Source organism: Ostrinia furnacalis, unplaced genomic scaffold, assembly GCF_004193835.3.
Source record: "Ostrinia furnacalis isolate ACB-3 unplaced genomic scaffold, ASM419383v2 OfSCF6453, whole genome shotgun sequence".
Lineage (NCBI taxonomy): Eukaryota > Metazoa > Arthropoda > Insecta > Lepidoptera > Crambidae > Ostrinia > Ostrinia furnacalis.
The window spans coordinates 184630-204898 of record NW_021136692.1 but is presented as its reverse complement, the minus strand read 5'-3'; the positions used below and the strand labels follow the sequence as shown (position 1 = coordinate 204898).

Below are 20269 nucleotides of genomic sequence, written 5' to 3'. Positions count from 1 at the left end.
TATAATGAAGAGAGGTGTCTTATTTGTGTTATCTTTTATTTATGGTGATAAAATATATTATAACATTACTCACTTTTGCCATGCAGACATTCATTACTCCATCGCACTGTACAGTGTGAAAATCTATATTATTATTTTTACGATCACTTCGTTGATTCATTCTCAATTATTTTAATTCTTATACAGTATAGTACACGACATATTAAAAACTGTGGTGGTGTGTGAAACAATTATTTGGAAGCAAATCCTTTGGTTTTTACTTGGAAACAAACAGGGTTTAACTTAATGTTTAAAAAGTCATCCTTTCCCTTACACTCTGTACATGATGTATTCTGTACCAAAGTACACACCATTATTATGACTATTGTTACACTATGTGCACGATAATGTGTTGATGAACTACCTACTCGTAACAAAATTATAAATTTCATTGAACACATACAATACTTTTGCAAAAGGGTCCAAAGCACTGAAAGTAAAAGAATTTGTATGATTATTAAATTTAAAATAAGCCAAGAAATTAGGATCTAAACTGCGAATACTTAGTTAGTTTTTATAGAAGGAGTAGAAAAGAAACCTAAAGCATCCTTAGCCAAAACTTCCCACTGAATAGTCTATCACGCCAAAGAGGGTGTGGTGTACCAAGTTTTTATCTGCTTTTTTTCTCCTCAGTCTGAGAAGTTCACAGACAAGGACCGTTGCATTTATTATTTTACTTATTTTATTTATTATTCATTATTGAGCAATTACATATTTGATCCAAATAGCGTCATCATACATCAAAATCCATATCGGCAAGTGACACTTCGATTTCAAAAAGTTTGGTCACTGTCACGCTTCGTGACTCACTCCACTTATGAAAGGTAAAGTGACAGTCACAAAAGCCAGCCGTGCACGTGCGCCCTAACGCAGTTTCAAGCCTCAAGGTAGTGCCTCAATTTGAATCAATTTCAACATCATACCTCTGACGTAGAAAGATCCCCGTACACCTTAAACAACAAGTTAAAAAAATCAAAATAGTCCCAAGATTATGTGAGATTAAGTTTTGAGGCAAAAAAAATAACGAATAATTATAATAAAATAAACTATTTATTTGAATGTTCTTACGATAGCTTTCCCATTGAATCCAATTGCCTGAGAAATAAAACGTGAATGAATAATGAATAAAGTTTAAAAAAATGCCAGCTGCCAGCATATGGCGCTGTTGTATCACGCCGCATAGCGTAGTCCTGCCACCAAAAACTAAATGGCACTGTACCACGCCAAGTAGTCCTGCCACCAGGAACTAGATGGCGCTGTTGTAACACGCCAAGTAGTCCTGCCACCAGGAAATAGAAAACGCTGTTGTAACACGCCAAGTAGTCCTGCCACTAGGAACTAGATGACGCTGTTGTAACACGCCAAGTAGTCCTGCCACCAGGAACTAGATGACGCTGTTGTAACGCGCCAAGTAGTCCTGCCACCAGGAACTAGATGACGCTGTTGTAACCGCCAAGTAGTCCTGCCACCAGGAACTAGATGACGCTGTTGTAACCCGCCAAGTAGTCCTGCCACCAGGAACTAGATGACGCTGTTGTAACACGCCAAGTAGTCCTGCCACCAGGAACTAGATGACGCTGTTGTAACCCGCCAAGTAGTCCTAATCGTAGACGTAACGGATTATATGCGCGGTGCAATTCTGGCACTCGTTTCAGCTGTCTGTCTCTACCGTGCAGTACTTTATCCCTGGGTCCTTGCGTAAAAAATGCGCAGTGACGACAGGATAGGCTATTCTTTTTCGAGTGTAGTTTGTTTCGTTTTTTGTTTTGTTATTGTAGTGCCTTCAAGTTCAACCACCTTCAAACACCGTCATCCTTCATCCAATGCTTCATACAGTGCTTTTATTACGGCCTGTTTAAAATCAATGGTGACTTTTCTAGGTCGCATTCCGGTAAACGCAAAAACAAGAGGTACTTTTTAGAATATTATTTATTCTATTTAATAAAATCAGAGTTTTTCAACTTCACCTATTTTATTGCTCAGAAATGTAAAACGTATTTAAATGTACAAACACAACATTGTCAGTGGTTAGGAGAAAAGAGGTTCTATCAACACTCTCCCAAAACCAGGACATCTTACAGAACACCCAATTGCTCTGTGAGTATAAAATGTTTCATACGACCTACTGGTTTCTTAAAAACATTAGCCAACATTTTATCTGTAGACAAACAATTAAGATCTACCTCACATTTATGTATTTGGTGCGTTTATGATGAACTGTTCTCAGCCAATTTTATTGCCGATTGATTGTCGCAAAATAAAGATATACATAATTTTTAACAAAACCGATTTCACCTAGCATCGCCTTGAGGAATACAGGCTGTATTGCAGGCTTCATTAAGATTAATGTACTCCGCCTCGGTAGAAGAAAGTGCATATTACCAGCATACTTAAAAGCATATCCCGTATAAGATTTACTATTTAGCTATAAAGTGGCTCTTCTATTTATCCAATTTCTCTCCCAGTCTTATGAAATTGTAGTTACAAAACGTACAAATGGTTTTATAGGTAGCCTAGTGGCCGCCCGCGGCTTCGCCCGCGTGAAATTTTGTGTGTCACAGGAAAACTCTATCGAGCGCGTCCCTGTTTCATAAACCGGGATAAAAACTATCCTATGTCCTTTTCTCGGAACTCACACCTCTCCAATTTCTATGCCAAATTTCCTCAAAATCGGTTCAGTGGTTTTTACAGAGTTATGAAGTGGGGTATCATGTAGATTTTCCCAAAAAACTCACAAAAAATTTTAAAGTAATGTTATTTTAAAGTACTTCTGCGTAAACTATATTTTTAGTCCCTTTTCCCAGTTTTAGTTTACTACTTACTAGTTTCTTTTCCCTCGGCAGAAGTAGGTATTGATTTTCACCAGAACCAGATCTCGATAGGGCAACATATAGTTGCTCGTGCGAAAAACACTCTTGGCGTAAATCAATTCCTACCTGTTAAAATGTTTGCCCCCTGGGCCTTATTAATTTTTACCGCAAACGATACTTTCACCGGAAATTGAATTCGTTTGAAGGTAAAATGCAAATCTGTTGGTATCATGGAGATGCGAGGTATCAGCACTTTTTGCCCTACAGCTGATCAAGTTATCGCGAATAACTTGGAGTCTGGTTCCGTTGCATAATTTTGGTGGTTTGAGGTTTTTGAGTAACACAATAGGAGTGCCTATTTTTTTAGTTTAAGTAAATGTGGGGGAAGGCCACTCGGTTGCAAAGAATTAAAAAATTCTCTGGGGTAATGTACCGCATCCTTCTGATCCATTACCCCATCAATGGACATTAAGTCAATGCTGTCACCTGGGAGTTTACCCAAGATTAGGTTATTGATGTCGTCAACAGTACTATTTCTAGCTGCCAATATTGCCCTTTGACACATCCACTGATAGTCTTTTGTTTCAATATGGACTACATCTGGGTAGACCTTGGGGATTAGGTCTTCAACATTGGTAACTTTCTCACCTATATTAATATCAATTTTGTTTTCGGAATGAGGGACTCTCCCGTCTCCTATTAAAAGTAACTTTGAAGGAAAATTTGTACTACCTCCACCCAAATGTGCTCTCATATTAGTAGATAGTTTTAGGGTATGAACGAACTTCCATAATGGGGAAGTTTTTAAGCAAGACCTAACTTTAGCTAATATTAAATTGGTCACAAAAGTTTTGCCGGCTCCTCCAGGGGCATCCAAAAAAATATCTTCCCTTCATTTAAACGAACGCTGTTCAAAACACAATTATAAGCAGTCAGCTGGTCATCCACTAACTTAGGTTCGTTTCGCAATGCTTCTTCCAACGGATCCAAATTACTATGTATTTGCATTATTCCTATTCGATGCTGGAAGTCCAAAATCAGTTAAAGATTTATCACACATCTCATGAATCTTATCTTCAATCATTATAAGTCCTTCATTGTATATATTACACTGGTCAACAGTGTTTTTGTTGCCCTTGATATTTAAATGATTTTGTGTCAATTAAGACCCACAATTTACGAAACTATTATTACTTTTAATAGATTGGCTCTAGTTTTTTTTTTAAATCGTCTTTTTCTGATTACACTATAAATAGTAGAAAATTAAGCAAGTACATTTTATAAAATCAAATTTTATCTAAAAAGAACCTCAAATTTTATTCTGAATGATTTTAAGTTCGATTTTTTCAAGTTATTTATAATTTTCAAAATTATTTTAATTAATTTACAGAGAAGTAAAAAGATTTAAAAAATACATAAATATTGTTAGATTTCAGAGAAACATCTTTTGTAGATTTTTTAAAATTAAATGTTGTGACCAACACTACTTAATCAGTCAGGAAACGATCGTATCTACCTTGATATCTTTATTCCATCACTCTTACGTTTTGATAGAATCATTATACCTGCTCGTCACTGCAATTTCATAAAAATAAATAAACATCTACCCACGTGACTGCGAAGAAAGTGCAGCTTATTATGCCCATATTTGCTTCGACTTATTTTGCCCATTAAACTGTGTAATTTAGTGCTTTCTAGTTACCTAAAAAATATTAAAATCAACACTAAACCTCTCCAAGCTTCACACACAGAATAAGTAATAGCTTTTAATAAGTTTGTGCATGTATATTCGAATTTGCCCACACATCTTGTTCCCAGTGAATTTACTTTGCCCTATAGTTCCATATACATACAAAATGGGTATTAGACGTATACTTAAGTGTAAGGCGAAGTAAAAATCTAAGGCGTCCAGACAATATGACAAGTAATGACATCAATATTACTGTCATTACTTCCTTCGGTAATGACATTCTAAATCTCCCAACATACAAATAGCCTTGTCGCACTATAACCGCCATTCCTTGATTCCAGCCACCACATTGTCAGTGGTATAATGACATTATTTTATCGTAATATCATTGTTACTGATAGTATCTGCTCCCATTACGTTTAAAATTGTGCAGAAAAACTAATTTAGTCCAGGTTCCTGGTCACTTATTAACAACGCATGTTTCAAAGAGCCCATATAAATTGTTTATCACTTAAACATTAATATCATAAAAACTAGAGCCAATTCAGTACTTTCGTTAATATATTCGTAAATTGTATGCTTCAAAGTATATAAATCCGAAGAAAAAACCAGGGCAACAAAAAAAAATTTTTTTTTGTTGAGCTGTGTTATCATTAAATTGCAATGTCATATGTTCTATTTAATTCTCCGGGTGCCAACCCATGCTACGCCGCCACTGCAGCCGGAAGTAAATTACCGATCAAATGATAAACTTGCCCCTGCACTTTAAATGTGGGCATAAAGTTCCCCTCTCGAATTTCTTTGGCACCAAATGAAGTCATCTGAAAAAGTGTATTATATTGCCTTGAATGGTTCAAGAAATGATTTGATGATGGATGTGCTCCTGATATCAGTTCTTTTAAAACTGATGTTGGTGCGGGAATTTTAGGTATATTTATTTTTCCACTACTACAACACAGACCAGGAGCTTCAGCCTTCCATTTTTTTGCTTGGCATAATTATCTGTGCACAATGGTTAGAATGGTTAGTAGGGGAGCCGAAGCGGGGATTTCGGGACTTACTAAAGAGTGGCAGACTAACATATAAGGAAATACTTTGTAACTAGTTGAGTACCTCTAAGTATGATTTTTTGATATAAAATGGCATTAGTTCTTATGCCTCTCACCCAAAAAATACCTCAATTAAGCCCAAATTTGAGACCACAGCCAAACTTTGAGTGACGATGGAAACTAGCCTAGATGGAGGACACATGAAATTGAACTTCTGCTTCCTCTTTGATAAAGACTTATCATTTACCATACTTTCGCTTACTGTTTAAACAAAACGTGGGATTTTTTAAAATCTCAGGTCTTTTAACGCACATCTGAACGATGTCTGGTTTTAATTTCTTCAGTTACTCCGTGACCATGGCGCTTGCAACAGTGCCGAAATATTGGAAACTCAAAACTAAGGTACATGGTAGCAATCCCGTCAGTAATAAATGTCTTGAAAAATAAGTAAATCGTATATTACTTTATGTAACTAATATTATTATGTATCATACTTATAACTAATCACTTCATTTAGAACTAGAAAACGATTTCAAGGATTCCACTTTTCTTGAATAGATGATCAAGATAAAGAGGTATTTATTATAAATTGCTCTTCCAGCATTTCAATTTATTATCCTATCTTGCTTGATTAAATCTTTTTCAATTTTATTTACATGGTCATAACCTTTTCACCATTCCTCTGCACCAATTTGTGAGGTACACCTGAAACCCCCGATAAAGCAGCTATTATAAGAATAATATTTAAAAAAAACTTCCTTCTGACGCAGTTAGGTAATAAACTAAATGTATCAAATTGCACTCCAACTTACTGTCAACTCAACGTCGCGCTTTAAAATCAAAGATTGACTTTGAATTATGCCTTATTTTACAATACACATTGCAAACAATATAACTTACTTGAGCTTTTCGACTTTTACACAAAAAAAAGCAAATAGACATGAAGAGATTACAAAATTTCTGCAGCGACTGACAGTTCACTTGATTTACTTTGACAGGTGACAATAAAGCCTATGAAATTTGCCATATAAAAGACACACTTTTCCAATATTTTTGTTTACCATGAGGTTCTGGTCTGGTACACCTATACCTATCATTTAATGAAAAGATAAACTAATTTTTTTCAGAACAACGAAAATATGCTTTGGCGCGTAGCAATACAACGTGACCACTGCAGTTCGGACTTCTTTATGCGTCCACTACACATACAATAAAATTCGAACTATCGCACATTTTTCTTTTTAATTCTAATTCAGTAAAAATGTTTTTGAAACCTTCATTCAAAATTCAAAAGTTATTATCATATGACAGAACTTATGACCAGACTATGTACATTAAATAAAATATTTTTCTTTTTATCATCAAGCTTAGCAGCCTAATAAGTTACTATGACACTCGAGTAAATCCACATTCAGCACCATAGCCTCCCCTTCTACAAGGCCCTCTACAAATGTCAAAATGTCACTTAACCCTTTTAGCACCAGTTCTTTTGTTTTTGAGAAGATGTACCCAAATTTTTATATCAATTAAATTATAGTCCAGTCGTTTGGTACAAATTAACGTGGTTACCTGGAAAGTGTTCCGGGAGTTTTGAAAATTGATGATTAAAATAGATTTCGCTATGCTCTCTGTTAGTCTGTTAGTTAAGTGTGATTGTCGCGCTCGTTGCGAAATTGGAAAAATGCTGCCTTAGAGAAGACTTTTGATAGTTACATTCTTTCCTATTTCGTTGTTACAGCCAAATGACGTCCACTCCTGGACAAAGGCGAGAGGCCTTTGGGTTTTCCATAGGTTTTTCATAATGAACAGTCCTGCGCTGCCCGCATTCAGGTTCTTCCCGCGACCTTTACCAGATCGTCGGTCCACCTAGTAGGAGGCCTGCCCACGCTACGTCTTCCAGCCCGTTGTCGCTACTCAAGAAATTTTCTGCCCCAATGGCCATCGTCTCTACGAGCTATGTGTCCCGCCCACTGCCACTTGATTTTAGCAATTCTGCGTGCTATGTCGGTCACTTTGCTTCTCCTGCGGATCTCCTCATTTCTGATTTCGATCACGCAGGGAAACCCCGAGCATAGACCGTTTCATCACCCTTTGGGTGACCTTGAGCCTTCTTATGAGGCCCATAGTAAGCGACCACGTTTCAGATCCTTAAACTTTCCTTTTTATTTCACGACTAGCTTTTGCCTGCGGCTTCACCCGCGTAAAATTTAGTGTCACAGATCGGCATAAATTATAGCCTATAATGTTACAGTATACAGTTTCAACAAAATCCGTTGAGTACTTTTTGCGTGAAAGAGTAACAAACCTGAGAGGCTGAGACACAGGAATCTTCCTAGTTCAGGTATCAACCCACCAACATTCTTACTTTTTGTTTTTCCTGATTGTTTGTTACCATAATGTTATCGGTTATGTTGGTGAGAAATAAACATTACTTTACTTTATTTTAAACTTCCAGACATCCAGACATGCAAACTTTCGCATTTATAATATTAGTAGGATACAATTATGTAATGTAGAAACAAACAAGACAAAAAAAATGTATACTTCAGCAACGCGATTTTTTCATACTTCAGCATATTTAGGACAACCGGCAGCGTGTCCTGCCATGATCAAAGAAAAAAGAACTCTCAATTTAGCAGGTACATTAATTTGACTGTTACACAACTCTAAATTTATTTAACTTACATTACATGAAATTTATCACATTTATCAAAGCTTCTTAGCTTGTCTATGTCCCAAAAATTATAAAATGAAAAAAGCAGTTGTCAAAAGCCTTTTTTAAGGCGGATTTATTTCAATAAGGCGGGCGCCCTCACGGCTATAAACGAGGTCACAAAATTCGGAGAACATAGCGAAATCTGTTTATTCACCAATTTAAAAAAAATCCGGAAAACTTTCCAAGTAAAACTAACAAATAACTGGACTACTTAATCGTTATTGAGCACAGACACAAACTTGGTTATTTTTCGAGAATTTTTTTTAAGTGCATAAATGTAAAAATGGCTTCATAGTGCAGAAAATTGGCAATAGGTGGCATAATAATGGTTACTTTTTAGCGCCAAGTTTGAAATGTGATTGAACGATGACAACTAACAACAGTTGTCAGTTAGGTAAATTTTTATTTTAGTTGGAAAAAGACAAAAAGTGGTAAATGGGTTAACGTGCGGGGGCTGCAAAATCATGTTGTGACGTCACGCGCGAATATTGAAAATTTTTGAAAATTTTAAAATGTCCGTATACTTCTCGAGACTCTATCTTCGGTAATACTGGATGGATTGAGGTGAAATAAACTAGTGTAATGTGTGTGATCTAAACTTTAAATTAAGTCATAATTTAACTTAATATTACAACTTATGCGTGTTGTCCATTAGCGGGGACGATTAACAAAAACAAACTCAGGGTCAGTCTGTCCAACAACACCATGTTGTTTTCTATCAAGCGTGCCAACATGACTTAAAATTATATTCATGAGTGCGTTCCGATTATTGATGTGCCGTTCCCGAGAACGCTCTCTCAGCTGAGAATATTCTCGGGAGCGTTCCCGGGAGCGTTCTCCTAAGTGAGAAAGGTTGAGAATCATGTTTATCTAATGGAAATAAATAAACTTTCTTAAGTAAAATAGTATTAAATTAAGTCAACAGATAAGTGTATATTAAATAATACACTCTATATGCAGTGAAAGGCTATATTCTCAGTGTTCCCGAGAATATTCTCGGGAACTTTCTCGGCAATATTCTTTGCAACTGCACCTTTATTATATTTTATTTTTTTCGTCGTGAAATGTCGTTTTAATGATATGTAAGATGACAGAAATTTATTTTTACACGTAATTAAATAATGTAACTGTCCATTTTTTCGTTTTTAACACGCTCTTATTAGGTCGTCGTGTATGTAACTAACTATGTAATGGAATCTTAGAATCGGAATTACACGCACTTCTAAGTCTTGTATCATCATAAAACTTGGCAATTATAATATGTAGATTAGAAATGGCAATACAATATTGTGGTACCAGCTGGTCTGATGATGGGACTGGAAGGTGGCCAAAAGAACTCCTAAACGAAACGGCGGTATCACATCGAGTTTGGGTTCATTGGATGTCTTTTCGAGATCTTTAAGTGCTAGATAATGTCCAGGGTCCTAATGATGGAGTCAGGAGGTAGCCATAGGAACTCCTAAACGAAACGGCGGAAACTCATCGAGATTGGGTTCGTTGGATTTGTCTTTTCGAGCACTTTAATGCTAGATGATGTCCAGGGTCCTGATGATTTTTGGCTTTTTAGTGCTGTTAGTAATTAAAAGCGTGTTTTTAGTTTTTTAAACTATTCTTATTTGACATTAAGGGCATATTTCACAATCGCTTAGTAAGGGCCTGTTTCGCCACTTCTGGATAAGTTGTGGATAGCCTGTCTGACGGATCATTTGACACATTTTTATAGAAAATACGTGCTAGCTAGATTGATCCGACACTTAGAAGAATGGTAATACTCCTCTTCAAAAAAGGTGACAAAACCTTGTTGAAGAATTATAGACCCATTTCGCTTCTGAGCCATGTCTACAAGCTGTTTTCGATAGTCATTACGAATTGTCACGCTAGCAGGCTCGACGACTTTCAGCCCCCTGAACAAGCCGGTTTCCGAAAAGGCTTTAGTACCATATACCATAATAATATACGCAACGGCAGATTATACGGAAGATCAAGGAGTATGATCAACCACTTTGCGTTTGTGAACTATGAGAAAGCCTTCGATTCGTTTGAAACATGGGCAGTGCTTCAGTCTCTTCAACTGTGCCAAATTAACTATTGATACATTAAAGTGTTGAAAGGCTTGTACAAACACGCCACAGTGACAGTCCGTTTTAAGATCACGACCCGAAACCTATCCAGTTACAGCGAGGGGTGAGACAGGGAGACGTCATCACCACCGCCCTGGAAGATGTTTTCAAGCTTCTGGGCTGGAGCGGATTCAACATAAATATCAACGGCGAGTACATCACCCACAATGCTCGATGGCCTCAATAGAGTCTCTCAACAAGTGGGTCTCAAAATGAACATGGACAAGATTTAAAAATGATGTCTAAAGACCGTGTTGCACCCACTCCTCTAAAAGTTGGAGACTACACTCGAGGTTGTTGACAATATACCTGGGACAAACAGTCCAGTTAGGTAGGTCCAACTTTGAAAAAAAAGTCAATCATCGAATCCAGCTCGGCTGGGCAGCCTTTCGGAAGCTTTACGATATTTTGACGCGGCTTCTCCGTCGCGTCGCCACTCCACTTTAAATCCACTTTGAATCCGCTTTGAATCCGCTTGCAATCCGCAAGGGTGGCAAGGGCCATAAACTCAGAGGCACACTGATGTTCAAATACCGTAGCCGAGTCCTAAAGCCGCGGTACGCGCTCGCCACGAAAAGAGTGAGCAAGACAGCAATATCTCACTCACAAGTTTCATGCCTTGTTTATAACGACTAGTCTTAACGCCCAGTTAATAAAACATCGAAACATCACAAATAATATCACATATAAAAGACAAAATTAAAATTAAAACTAAAAGTATTCTGTCGAGAACACTGAGAATATTCCCGGGAGCGTTTTCGGTTCTCGAGAATATTCTCACTGGGAGTATTGCCGGGAACGAGAACTTTCTCAGCGGCACATCTCTAGTTCCGATACACGATTTTGTTCGAAATTATCAAAAGTAACATAAAAGTAACATTGAGTGTGGTGTAACATGGAAGTAACATTCTGGCAACGCTGCGGGCATGGTATCTCGCAGAGCTAACCCCCCTTTCCCCCTCGTGTCAGCACGCCGGCTTTACACATCAATGCGGGCGTAGTACGGAATCATTATTTTACTGCGATGTTATTTTGAAACTGCGAGATCTTCTAAGAAATTTATTTAAATCGAATGATGTAAAGGGCAAGTATGTTTAAAATTAAATACTTGTGATTAATAACTTATTTATTTGGTATATTAATCCTTTAATATCATGTTTATGAAAACACCTTCACAAATAATGCATTATTTTAATACAGATTTGGTTAGCATAAAAAAGGTTATTGTGAGCCAACCTTAAAAGATAGACATATGCTATCGCTGACTTTTTTTTAGGACTTTTAAAGGGGAATAATACTGTCATACATGATTTTTGTGAAACTTTAACCGTTTACGCAGCATACGCAGCGGCAGCTCTCAAAAGGAAAAAAATCCTCAGATTTTGAAACATTCTTCATTGGTGCTCCGCTCCTATTAGTCTTAGCGTTATGATATATAGCCTATACCCTTCCTCGTCAAATAGGCTTTTTAAAACTGAAATAATATTTCAAATCGGACCAGTAGTTCCTGAGATTAGCGCGTTCAAGACAACAAACAAACAAACAAACTCTTCAGCTTTATAATATTAGTATAGATATTTCTGATTTCTAAAGCCACGAAATTATTCATGGACAATAATTTGTTATAAATGGTGTACATATTTTTAAAGATAATTTTACTTCAAACGAATATTTTCATGTTGGGGTTTTTAAATTTAAGGTCCATTGTCCTTTCTAAACGCATGCATAAATATTTGACAAGTAACCAATAATATATTATGTCAATATAATGTATGATGAAGTTAACAATCTTACCTCTGCATCGGCCATAGTGCCCGTACACTAATAAATAAGAGTATATTAGTGGGTTACACCAATAAATTACACAGTTCTGTCAATGTCAACATTACCAACCTAATAAATATAAATACTTATTAGGTACAATTTACTAAAGTCTTCATAATGTATCCTACTAATAAGTTTCTGTTTTTACATATTTCTTTGCCGTAACCACCAGTTTTTATAATTAAGTAAATCAATTATAATAGTCTTACATTGGCCGCACAGTCACTTCCTTTACACTGAAACCAAGGAATAATGTAGATTTATGTTGAGAAGTTGTTTTTCAGAATATTATAACTTGAAATAGAGAAAAGAAAACGAATTGTGTAAGGTTTTGTTTTGTTTTTCAGTAGTTTGTTGTTTTTTCTTCAATCATCGAATAACTTTTACAACCTGAGCACGAATAACTCTAACCTTATCGTATTAATTAAACAATTGTAGCTGCGCTGTTTCGTTTTTCATGCAAAAAACGATTACCATACCACAAAGAGAACGGTATTTATTTGTGCTCGGTGTCTTCAAATTTGCGACATAATAATATGTAAATGACAACAATAAAAATTAAATATCATTTCGTACTTTGGCAGAACAGGTTCTTGTCGCTCCAGCCTGAAAACAAACCGGAAAACTTAGTAAAGCCGTAACCCTGGAGTCGTTCTTCTTCTTTGCCCTAGCCATTTCCCATTATTGTATCCCTGAGCCTGCAGTCGTTTCGTTCAATTAAATAAAAATATTCCAGTAAACAGGTAGTTACGAGGGCGGCACTGAAAATTTCGGGAATCAAGGAAGTGAAACAACATTACTATTTAAAAATGTATTTATTGCTTTTTTAAGTATTCTCCGCGAACTTTGACACATTTTTCTATACACGAAACCAATCATTGAAGCAACCATTGCATTCGGAAGTTTGGGTCTCCAAAATGGCCGTTTTATAGGCTTCCACAGCTTCTTCAGGTGATGAAAATCTCTGACCACGCAATTTATTCTTTATTTTAGGGAAAGTATAGAAATCATTAGGGCTTAGGTCGGGGCTGTACGGCGGATGGACTAATAATTCTATGTTTTCTTGCTCTAAAAACTCTTTTGTTCTGTGCGCGGTGTGAGAACTCGCATTGTCGTGATGGAGGATGATGCGGCGGTTGCAGTTCTCTTTACGGAGTTCAGAAACGACCTGTGGCAAACAAATGCTAGCATACTAATCTGCATTAACAGTTCTTTGTCCCCCAAGAGGAATAGTCGCAACATGGCCGGTTTTGGAGACAAACGTGGCCACCATTTTTTTTGCAACACTCCGTGAACGAACAATTTTTGTTGGCTTTAATTCATTTTCGAACACCCAAACTCGTGACTGGTTTTTTGTTTCGGGTTCGTACGCGTATATCCATGATTCGTCACCTGATACGATGTTGTATACAGCATTTGAGGATCCTGCATGTAATCTCCCGAGAGTTCTGACGCACCAAGTAACGCGAGCCGCTTTTTGCTCTTCACAGAGCGAATGCGGTATCCATCGGGAAAACAACTTTTTTACACCTAATTGTTCATGCAAGATTATTTGTATTTGACTCATGCCAATGTCTAAAGTTGCCTGAATTTCGCGGTATATCACATGTCGATCTTCTTCAATCAGCTTACGCACAGCATCAACGTTTTCTTAGGTGACTGCAGTTTTTGGACGACCTTGACGGGGATCATTACTGAGCTTGACACGTCCACGTTGAAATTCAGGAAACCAGCGATAAATTGTGGTTTTGGATGGGGCTTCATTACCAAATGCAGAAATCATCCGGTCAACACACTGTTTTTGTGTTAAACCACTTCAAAAGTCATAATAAATCATCGCTCTTGAATTTTCTTAAGTCAATTCCATTTTCTCAACGACTAAACAAGTTTGACAAGATCTTGTGATACGACCGAGAATCTTTTTTAAAATAAATAAATGGTATACGATTTTTAAAACCCTGGAGTTTGCAATGAAATAGATTTTAATATGACTGGAACAGTGGAAATATTCCATTCCCGATACTTTTAGTGCAGCCCTCGTAGTACCGCACTATTGTCAGCATGACCTTTGAAAAAGCAACTTTATGGGGTCAATTGTTAAACCAGTATTTCTAAACATCGGCAAAAATTTAGGTGGAACTTAATTGAAATACCTAACTGAGAGTGCCTACTATGTATTTCAGGACGGCTAGGTTTTTTATGTAGGCTGCATTTGACTTGTAGGATGTAAGTTAATTGTAGGGCGCTTCTTCAATAATTAGCCATTATAGCGCGAACAACTAATAATACTGATATACAACGGTAACAGTTTAGATTTTTTCCGACTGTGTTGATATTCCTATTACTTTTTGCAAATGGTAATTTAAATTACATCTCTTTTAATTACTTTCAATTACGTTTCAACTTTCAAGATTACGATTAGCTGCAAAGAACTTGTGAGCTTTGTCAATAAACAGGCAATCTTACAGGTATTTCGTGTTGTATTTTCTGCTTATCCCACGTTCGAAGCGGTGCTCTATGGTTTCAATTAATTTTCAAACATTGTAAGGAGTAGTTATACTTGGTGTATTACTACGAGACCTAGTTTGAACATTTGTCTTCATTTTCAGGTATATACTTATTGGCCATTTTCTGGTATCAATTCATGGAGTATTCTTCTCTATCTGCTCTAATGGGCACCATCAAATAAATAAATACTTACCGGTGTCCACGAACCGTCGGTAGCCGCTCGACGTGATGACTATAAACTATTCAACTGTCATAGCTCTTATGAACATTTATTTTTCGCTGTCGTAAAAACATAGATGATACTCGCAAGACGCAACCAATATTCCACACGATGCCATATTGTGTCTGTGATATTGTTAATCTAGAACTTACATAGTTTGGTTCTTGATGCATTTCTTCACTTAATATTGATATTGGAATCTGGAAGATTTTTATTACTTTAGAATTGAAAAGCTAACAATAAATTAAGTATTGTCAATAATGTTTAATCCCATTCTATAAAAATATATTTACGATAATTGATATGATATACAATGCACATCTATTTTTATGAAAGAACATTATTACTTTGGGGATTTCCTGTCCGATGTAATCTATTGCACCATAGTATCTGATTAAATGTAATTTTGTTCAGATTGCTAAATACTAAATAGTAATTTCGCGGTTTAACTGCGAATAATTGCAACGCAGCCTGCAATCACACTATCTCTCAAAAGAAAATAATTGTATTCACTTATAAAGATTGGCGGTGTAATTATCATTAACATACGAGTATTCTTCATTATTTTTAACTGTCAAGTCTATTAAAACTTTCCTAAGTGTTTTGAACGAATTCCACGGCATCCAGATCTTTATTTTCTGCCTTCGTCATGTGAAAAACATAAATGTGAATAGGTAGGTCATTAAAACGCATTTTAAGATATAGTATTACTTTATTATATCATCTGGATCTGACGCTATGTGAATAAATATTTGATTTAGACAACAAATCTAATGATATACGTAAGAATGTCTGTAGTAGAATCTATACTGGAATCAATTGATAACGTGATTACATGTAGTTCTGTCCGTTTGGTCAACAACTTTAGAAAATTGCATCTCTGGCGTTAAGTTTCTATTAATATGTATACTTACATTTAATTTTGTTAAAACCATTCCATTATATACAATACAATTCATGTATTCATATAGGAAATAAAGCTTTAATATTTACAATCAGCTTTCTGCTGACAATTATCCCCTTTAAGTAGAAACTAGTTGATCCCGCTTACATTACACAGCTCCTTTACCACCAGTCTACACCACTAATCATGTTTAAAAGGTATTAATTTACATATTAATTTAAGAAAATGTACAATAATATCTACTTATACTACTTCTAAACGTAGAGACGCTACGAGTTTGATATACTCCGAAGATCAATGGACGAGTGTACCTACTAACGGATACAGAGGAGATCGAGATCGACATAAACGAGCATGGGTTTAAATCTACGTCCATTTGTTCCTCACCACGGAGCTAAGTCGACGTCCCCACATAAGGTGGTATCATACAATAGTCCCCTGCAGATGCTGGGGGTCGGGGGTCGCAGCTGGCGGCAGGGACGGGCCGACAGACGTCGACGGCAGCGCGGCGGCCATCTCCTGGTAGCCGCCGAGAGGCATGCTGGGGCCTGGCAGGCGCTCCGGCATCTCCTCTGGCGGCGTCACTTCCAAGCCAATACTGCCGTTCAGTGCAATTTTTATGGCATTTGCATTCTGTTGCTGCTGCTGTTGTTGATGTTGTAAAAGTGAGTTAAAATGTGAAATTCCAATTTCCTCAAGGCTGCTTTTCCTGCGTCGCGAGCCAGCCCCGCTCAGTCCTTGACGCAAGGAATTGGAGCGGCGGAGAAGAATGTCATCAACTACACGCAGCGAATTTGAACGTCCGCGAAAGTCGGTAATGATTGTTGGACTATCAGGGAGAGACAAAGAGTTTGCCTTTTGAGTGGACAAGGGCGGAGCACGAGGTTGGTTGAAGCTCGCGCCCATCCCGGAGCCCCTCCTGCTGGCCACTCCTTGCGCTTGTATCAGAGCTTGGGAACAGAAGCTGATGTTTGACTTGCGCCTGCTGTTGTGTCGCTCGAAGGTTTTTTGCGCTGAGAACGGGGACGGCCGGACCAAGTATCTGAAACGTAAGCGTCTGTATAACACGAAATTTCACAAAATTAACCATAACCATTATTTCAATACATACATTATATCGCCTTCTTGCAAATTCAAATCGCAGCTAGGGTTTATTATGACGTACGAAAGACTGTTTCGTTTTTCGCTTACGTCATCATAATCTATTCCAGTTAGATTCAATGACTCCATCCTTGATCGGACTAAGTTTGCTATTTCTGCCCTTTCAATCTGCTGAGCATGGTTATCTCTAGCTTCGTCGGCGAGACTAGTAGAATACTGTGAAGTAGAAATAAACTCAAAGTCGTCCTTAGAATAAAACTTAGAAACATTTAGTATACGCATTAACAATATTGATTCATCTAGTACAGACCTTCATATTGGTGGACACTAACCATATCAAGTGCAATATTTACATATTGTTGATGCCTATACCAAACATGCAAGATTGCTTAATTTTCAACAGGCATAAAATCCTATGGATGAACTAGCTTTATTGATTGTGTTGTGTAGGTAATACAAATACTAAAGCTAAATTTTTGAATGTGTTCGTGCGAAGAACACAGACAGAACTACCACATAAACTTGGCTAAGTACTATTCTACAGCTAAATTAATGAACATAGTAAGGTATGTCCATTCCATCTAAGGGTAGGTATGAATACAACATTATTTTTGAACCCAATGTTTTTGTCATACTTCGTTGGGTGCATAAACTCTCTCCACTGCTCGAATGTCACTAATGATGTGACTGGAAAATGATGGAAATAGACGGAGCGATGTTTCTAAGTAAAAAGATGAAATTTTCAAGATTTTGGTGAGGCAGTTGGCTAAGTATAGTTACTCAGGGGAGGGGGTATTTGGCGCTACCTAATGTTGAAATAAGGTACTAAATCGATACATTACACCATTGATCACTATTACAGCTGCATAAAAGAAGTGCGGGGAGCTGAAAAATGTTTTAGGAACAATTTACAATTTTGCAAAATATTTTATCTCTGTATTACAGTGGGATGGAATCTCTCACCTCAATAGTAGAGGTGGGCGCCGATATAAAATTGGCCGGCGGCGGCGCGCCGACTTTTTGACCTCGGCGGCGGCGGCGTCGGCGGCGTGACCTTGTTTGACCTTTGTTCATTAGGAGGTATTTTTTTAAATCTGTTTTTTTTTAATATCTGTCGTCAAGACTAATCAGGTGATTTGCAGTTTGAGCCACTAGAGCAATGGTTTACCCTAGTAAATTAGCTCTCTTGATCATATAGGTACTTTGATATTTGGATAGCGGGTTTGACTGAGATCAGGTTCTCGTGTACTTCCTAAAGGCGAGCGTAACAATGTGCCGATAAAAGTACCTTTAACATGTATTTTTGAGCTCTTTGGAGGCACATAATTAATGTTGGATTAGCTGACTGTCGGTGGNCGCCCACCTCTAGTCAATAGACATGTTGGCACCACAGTCAATTGACGTACATTTTAAAACTGTCAAAACGAAACTCTCCCATACATTTTGTATGGCACTACAAGCAAGTGACGTCACTATTTTGTCAACTCAATTAAACAACTTTTTTCAATTACAATGCGAACAAAAATCGTAATTTACAGGTAATTTAAAATAAATTAAGTTTTTAAGACCAGAATGAAGGGTCTTTTTAAAACAGTTGTGGTTTCGAATTATTGGGGTATGGTGTCAAACTGTCTCTTCACTTATTAAAATTCGGCGTTACCATAATTTAGTTATTTAAGAATCAAAGATAGAAGGTTACATTAATAATTCCACGATTAAAGACCCTCCTCCTATTATATCTATGTAACTTCACACTTTGTCAAGCCGGCAGTTTCCTCGTCACTTGGCAGTCGAATTTGCTGTTCACACTGTCGTGCCTACACTCTGATAGTGCCGGCTTGTCTCAAAGCAGCTGCTTACAATGGTTGATAGTGCCGGCTTGTCTCAAAGCAGCTGCTTACATGGTCGAGGGCAATGCGCATGTGGGAGTGCATGACTATCCGACATTAAGTATGTGTGAACCGCGAAATGCAAAGCTCTAACAAAAAGCCCAATAAATGTGTCGTCTCCAATAGTCTATCGGATGTCCTTGTTGTAACCAGAGATATAGAAACACACCATGAAGGCAATTAAGTAAGACACATTTATCTTCACCTTAAATCTGACAGCCCGACATAGTGTGAACACTGCTTCTTTTTACTTTATTTCAAGCTACAATTTTTGAAAATTTCATCTGTTTTTACAAATAATGAATCAATGAAGTAGGTAATTCTTTAGAAAAAATTGTGGGTAATTTTGGATGCGGATAGCGAGGCAATAGACGTGTTTGTGGCTTCTCCCACCCTTCAATTATGTGCCCTAAATTTGAATTGACAGTACCTATACATGATTTCATTTTGCCTATTTACCGCTGGATAAAAAACGTCGAATGATTTTTAATTTCAAATAGGTATTAGTTAGCTGTATTTTTTTCATAAAGCTACTTTAGAGATCAAATAAATGCACCTGCAGACACGTGACAGGTGATGGTCAATGGTACCTTCTCTGGCATCTTGGATCCCTATGTCAATTTAAGTACGTATTTCTTGACCTCAGGAGGAATCACTTCTCTATTTGACTTAATCAGGAGGCACCAGTCTGAGGGATCCTTTGATTTAAGTCCGGCGCCCTGAGGGTCTACTTCTTCATCCTCATTGTCTTCCACCAATTCAAGTGGTGCTCCATCAGAAGTGTACACTTTAGTGAAGCTGAATGTGTTTGCATATGCATATGCCAAGCAGGCAGCATACGCAAGCATATCAACAGCCCTTGATGATCACTGATGTGTCTTGCATTCATTGACCTTTGAGATCTATGATGATGCCGGTTACATACCCACTCAAAAAAGTGTGGGTTATCTGTGTCCGAGAATGCAGACTTTGCAACTACATAATCCGAGATCTACATGATATGGGAAATATGAGTAAGGGTCAGTCAATTCATCTTCCGATAACATCATTTGGTCTATGTCATTACCGTTGTGCTCAAAAAACACCTAATCCATTAGATCTGTAGTCGTTGTCATCCCCAATAGATTTATTAGATAACCGTATGAGCTCAGATTATTTAAAAATAAAAGTACATATAAACAAAGAATTTTCATTGTTTTAATAGAAATTTTGATTGTAAGTCCCAAAAGTTAACCATGAGCGTAAGAATCCATTCACGATTGAAAGTACGGCAAGTTTCAGGACCACGTGTATAGTTTCAGATAGGTATAGTTAAATTGACAAATCTTTAAAATAGGCATCGTGGAGAATAAAGCAATGCAACTATTCGGAAATGGAAGCTGGACATCACTTTTTTGTT

General features: G+C 37.2%; 1 protein-coding gene across 4 annotated transcripts in view; it reads right to left on the bottom strand.

Annotated features, from left to right (window-relative positions):
* Positions 1-15742: 15742 nt before the first annotated feature.
* Positions 15743-20269, bottom strand: part of SLO2 (slowpoke 2) — a 38388-nt gene continuing 33861 nt past the window's right edge. For all 4 annotated transcript variants that reach the window (XM_028317785.1, XM_028317786.1, XM_028317788.1 and 1 more), the window contains 2 exons: positions 16992-17197; positions 15743-16922 (listed from right to left, as the gene is read on the bottom strand). In XM_028317785.1, coding sequence (XP_028173586.1) covers positions 16304-16922; positions 16992-17197 — 825 coding nt within the window. In that variant the 3' untranslated portion in view covers positions 15743-16303. The remainder of the gene's footprint in view (positions 16923-16991; positions 17198-20269) is intronic.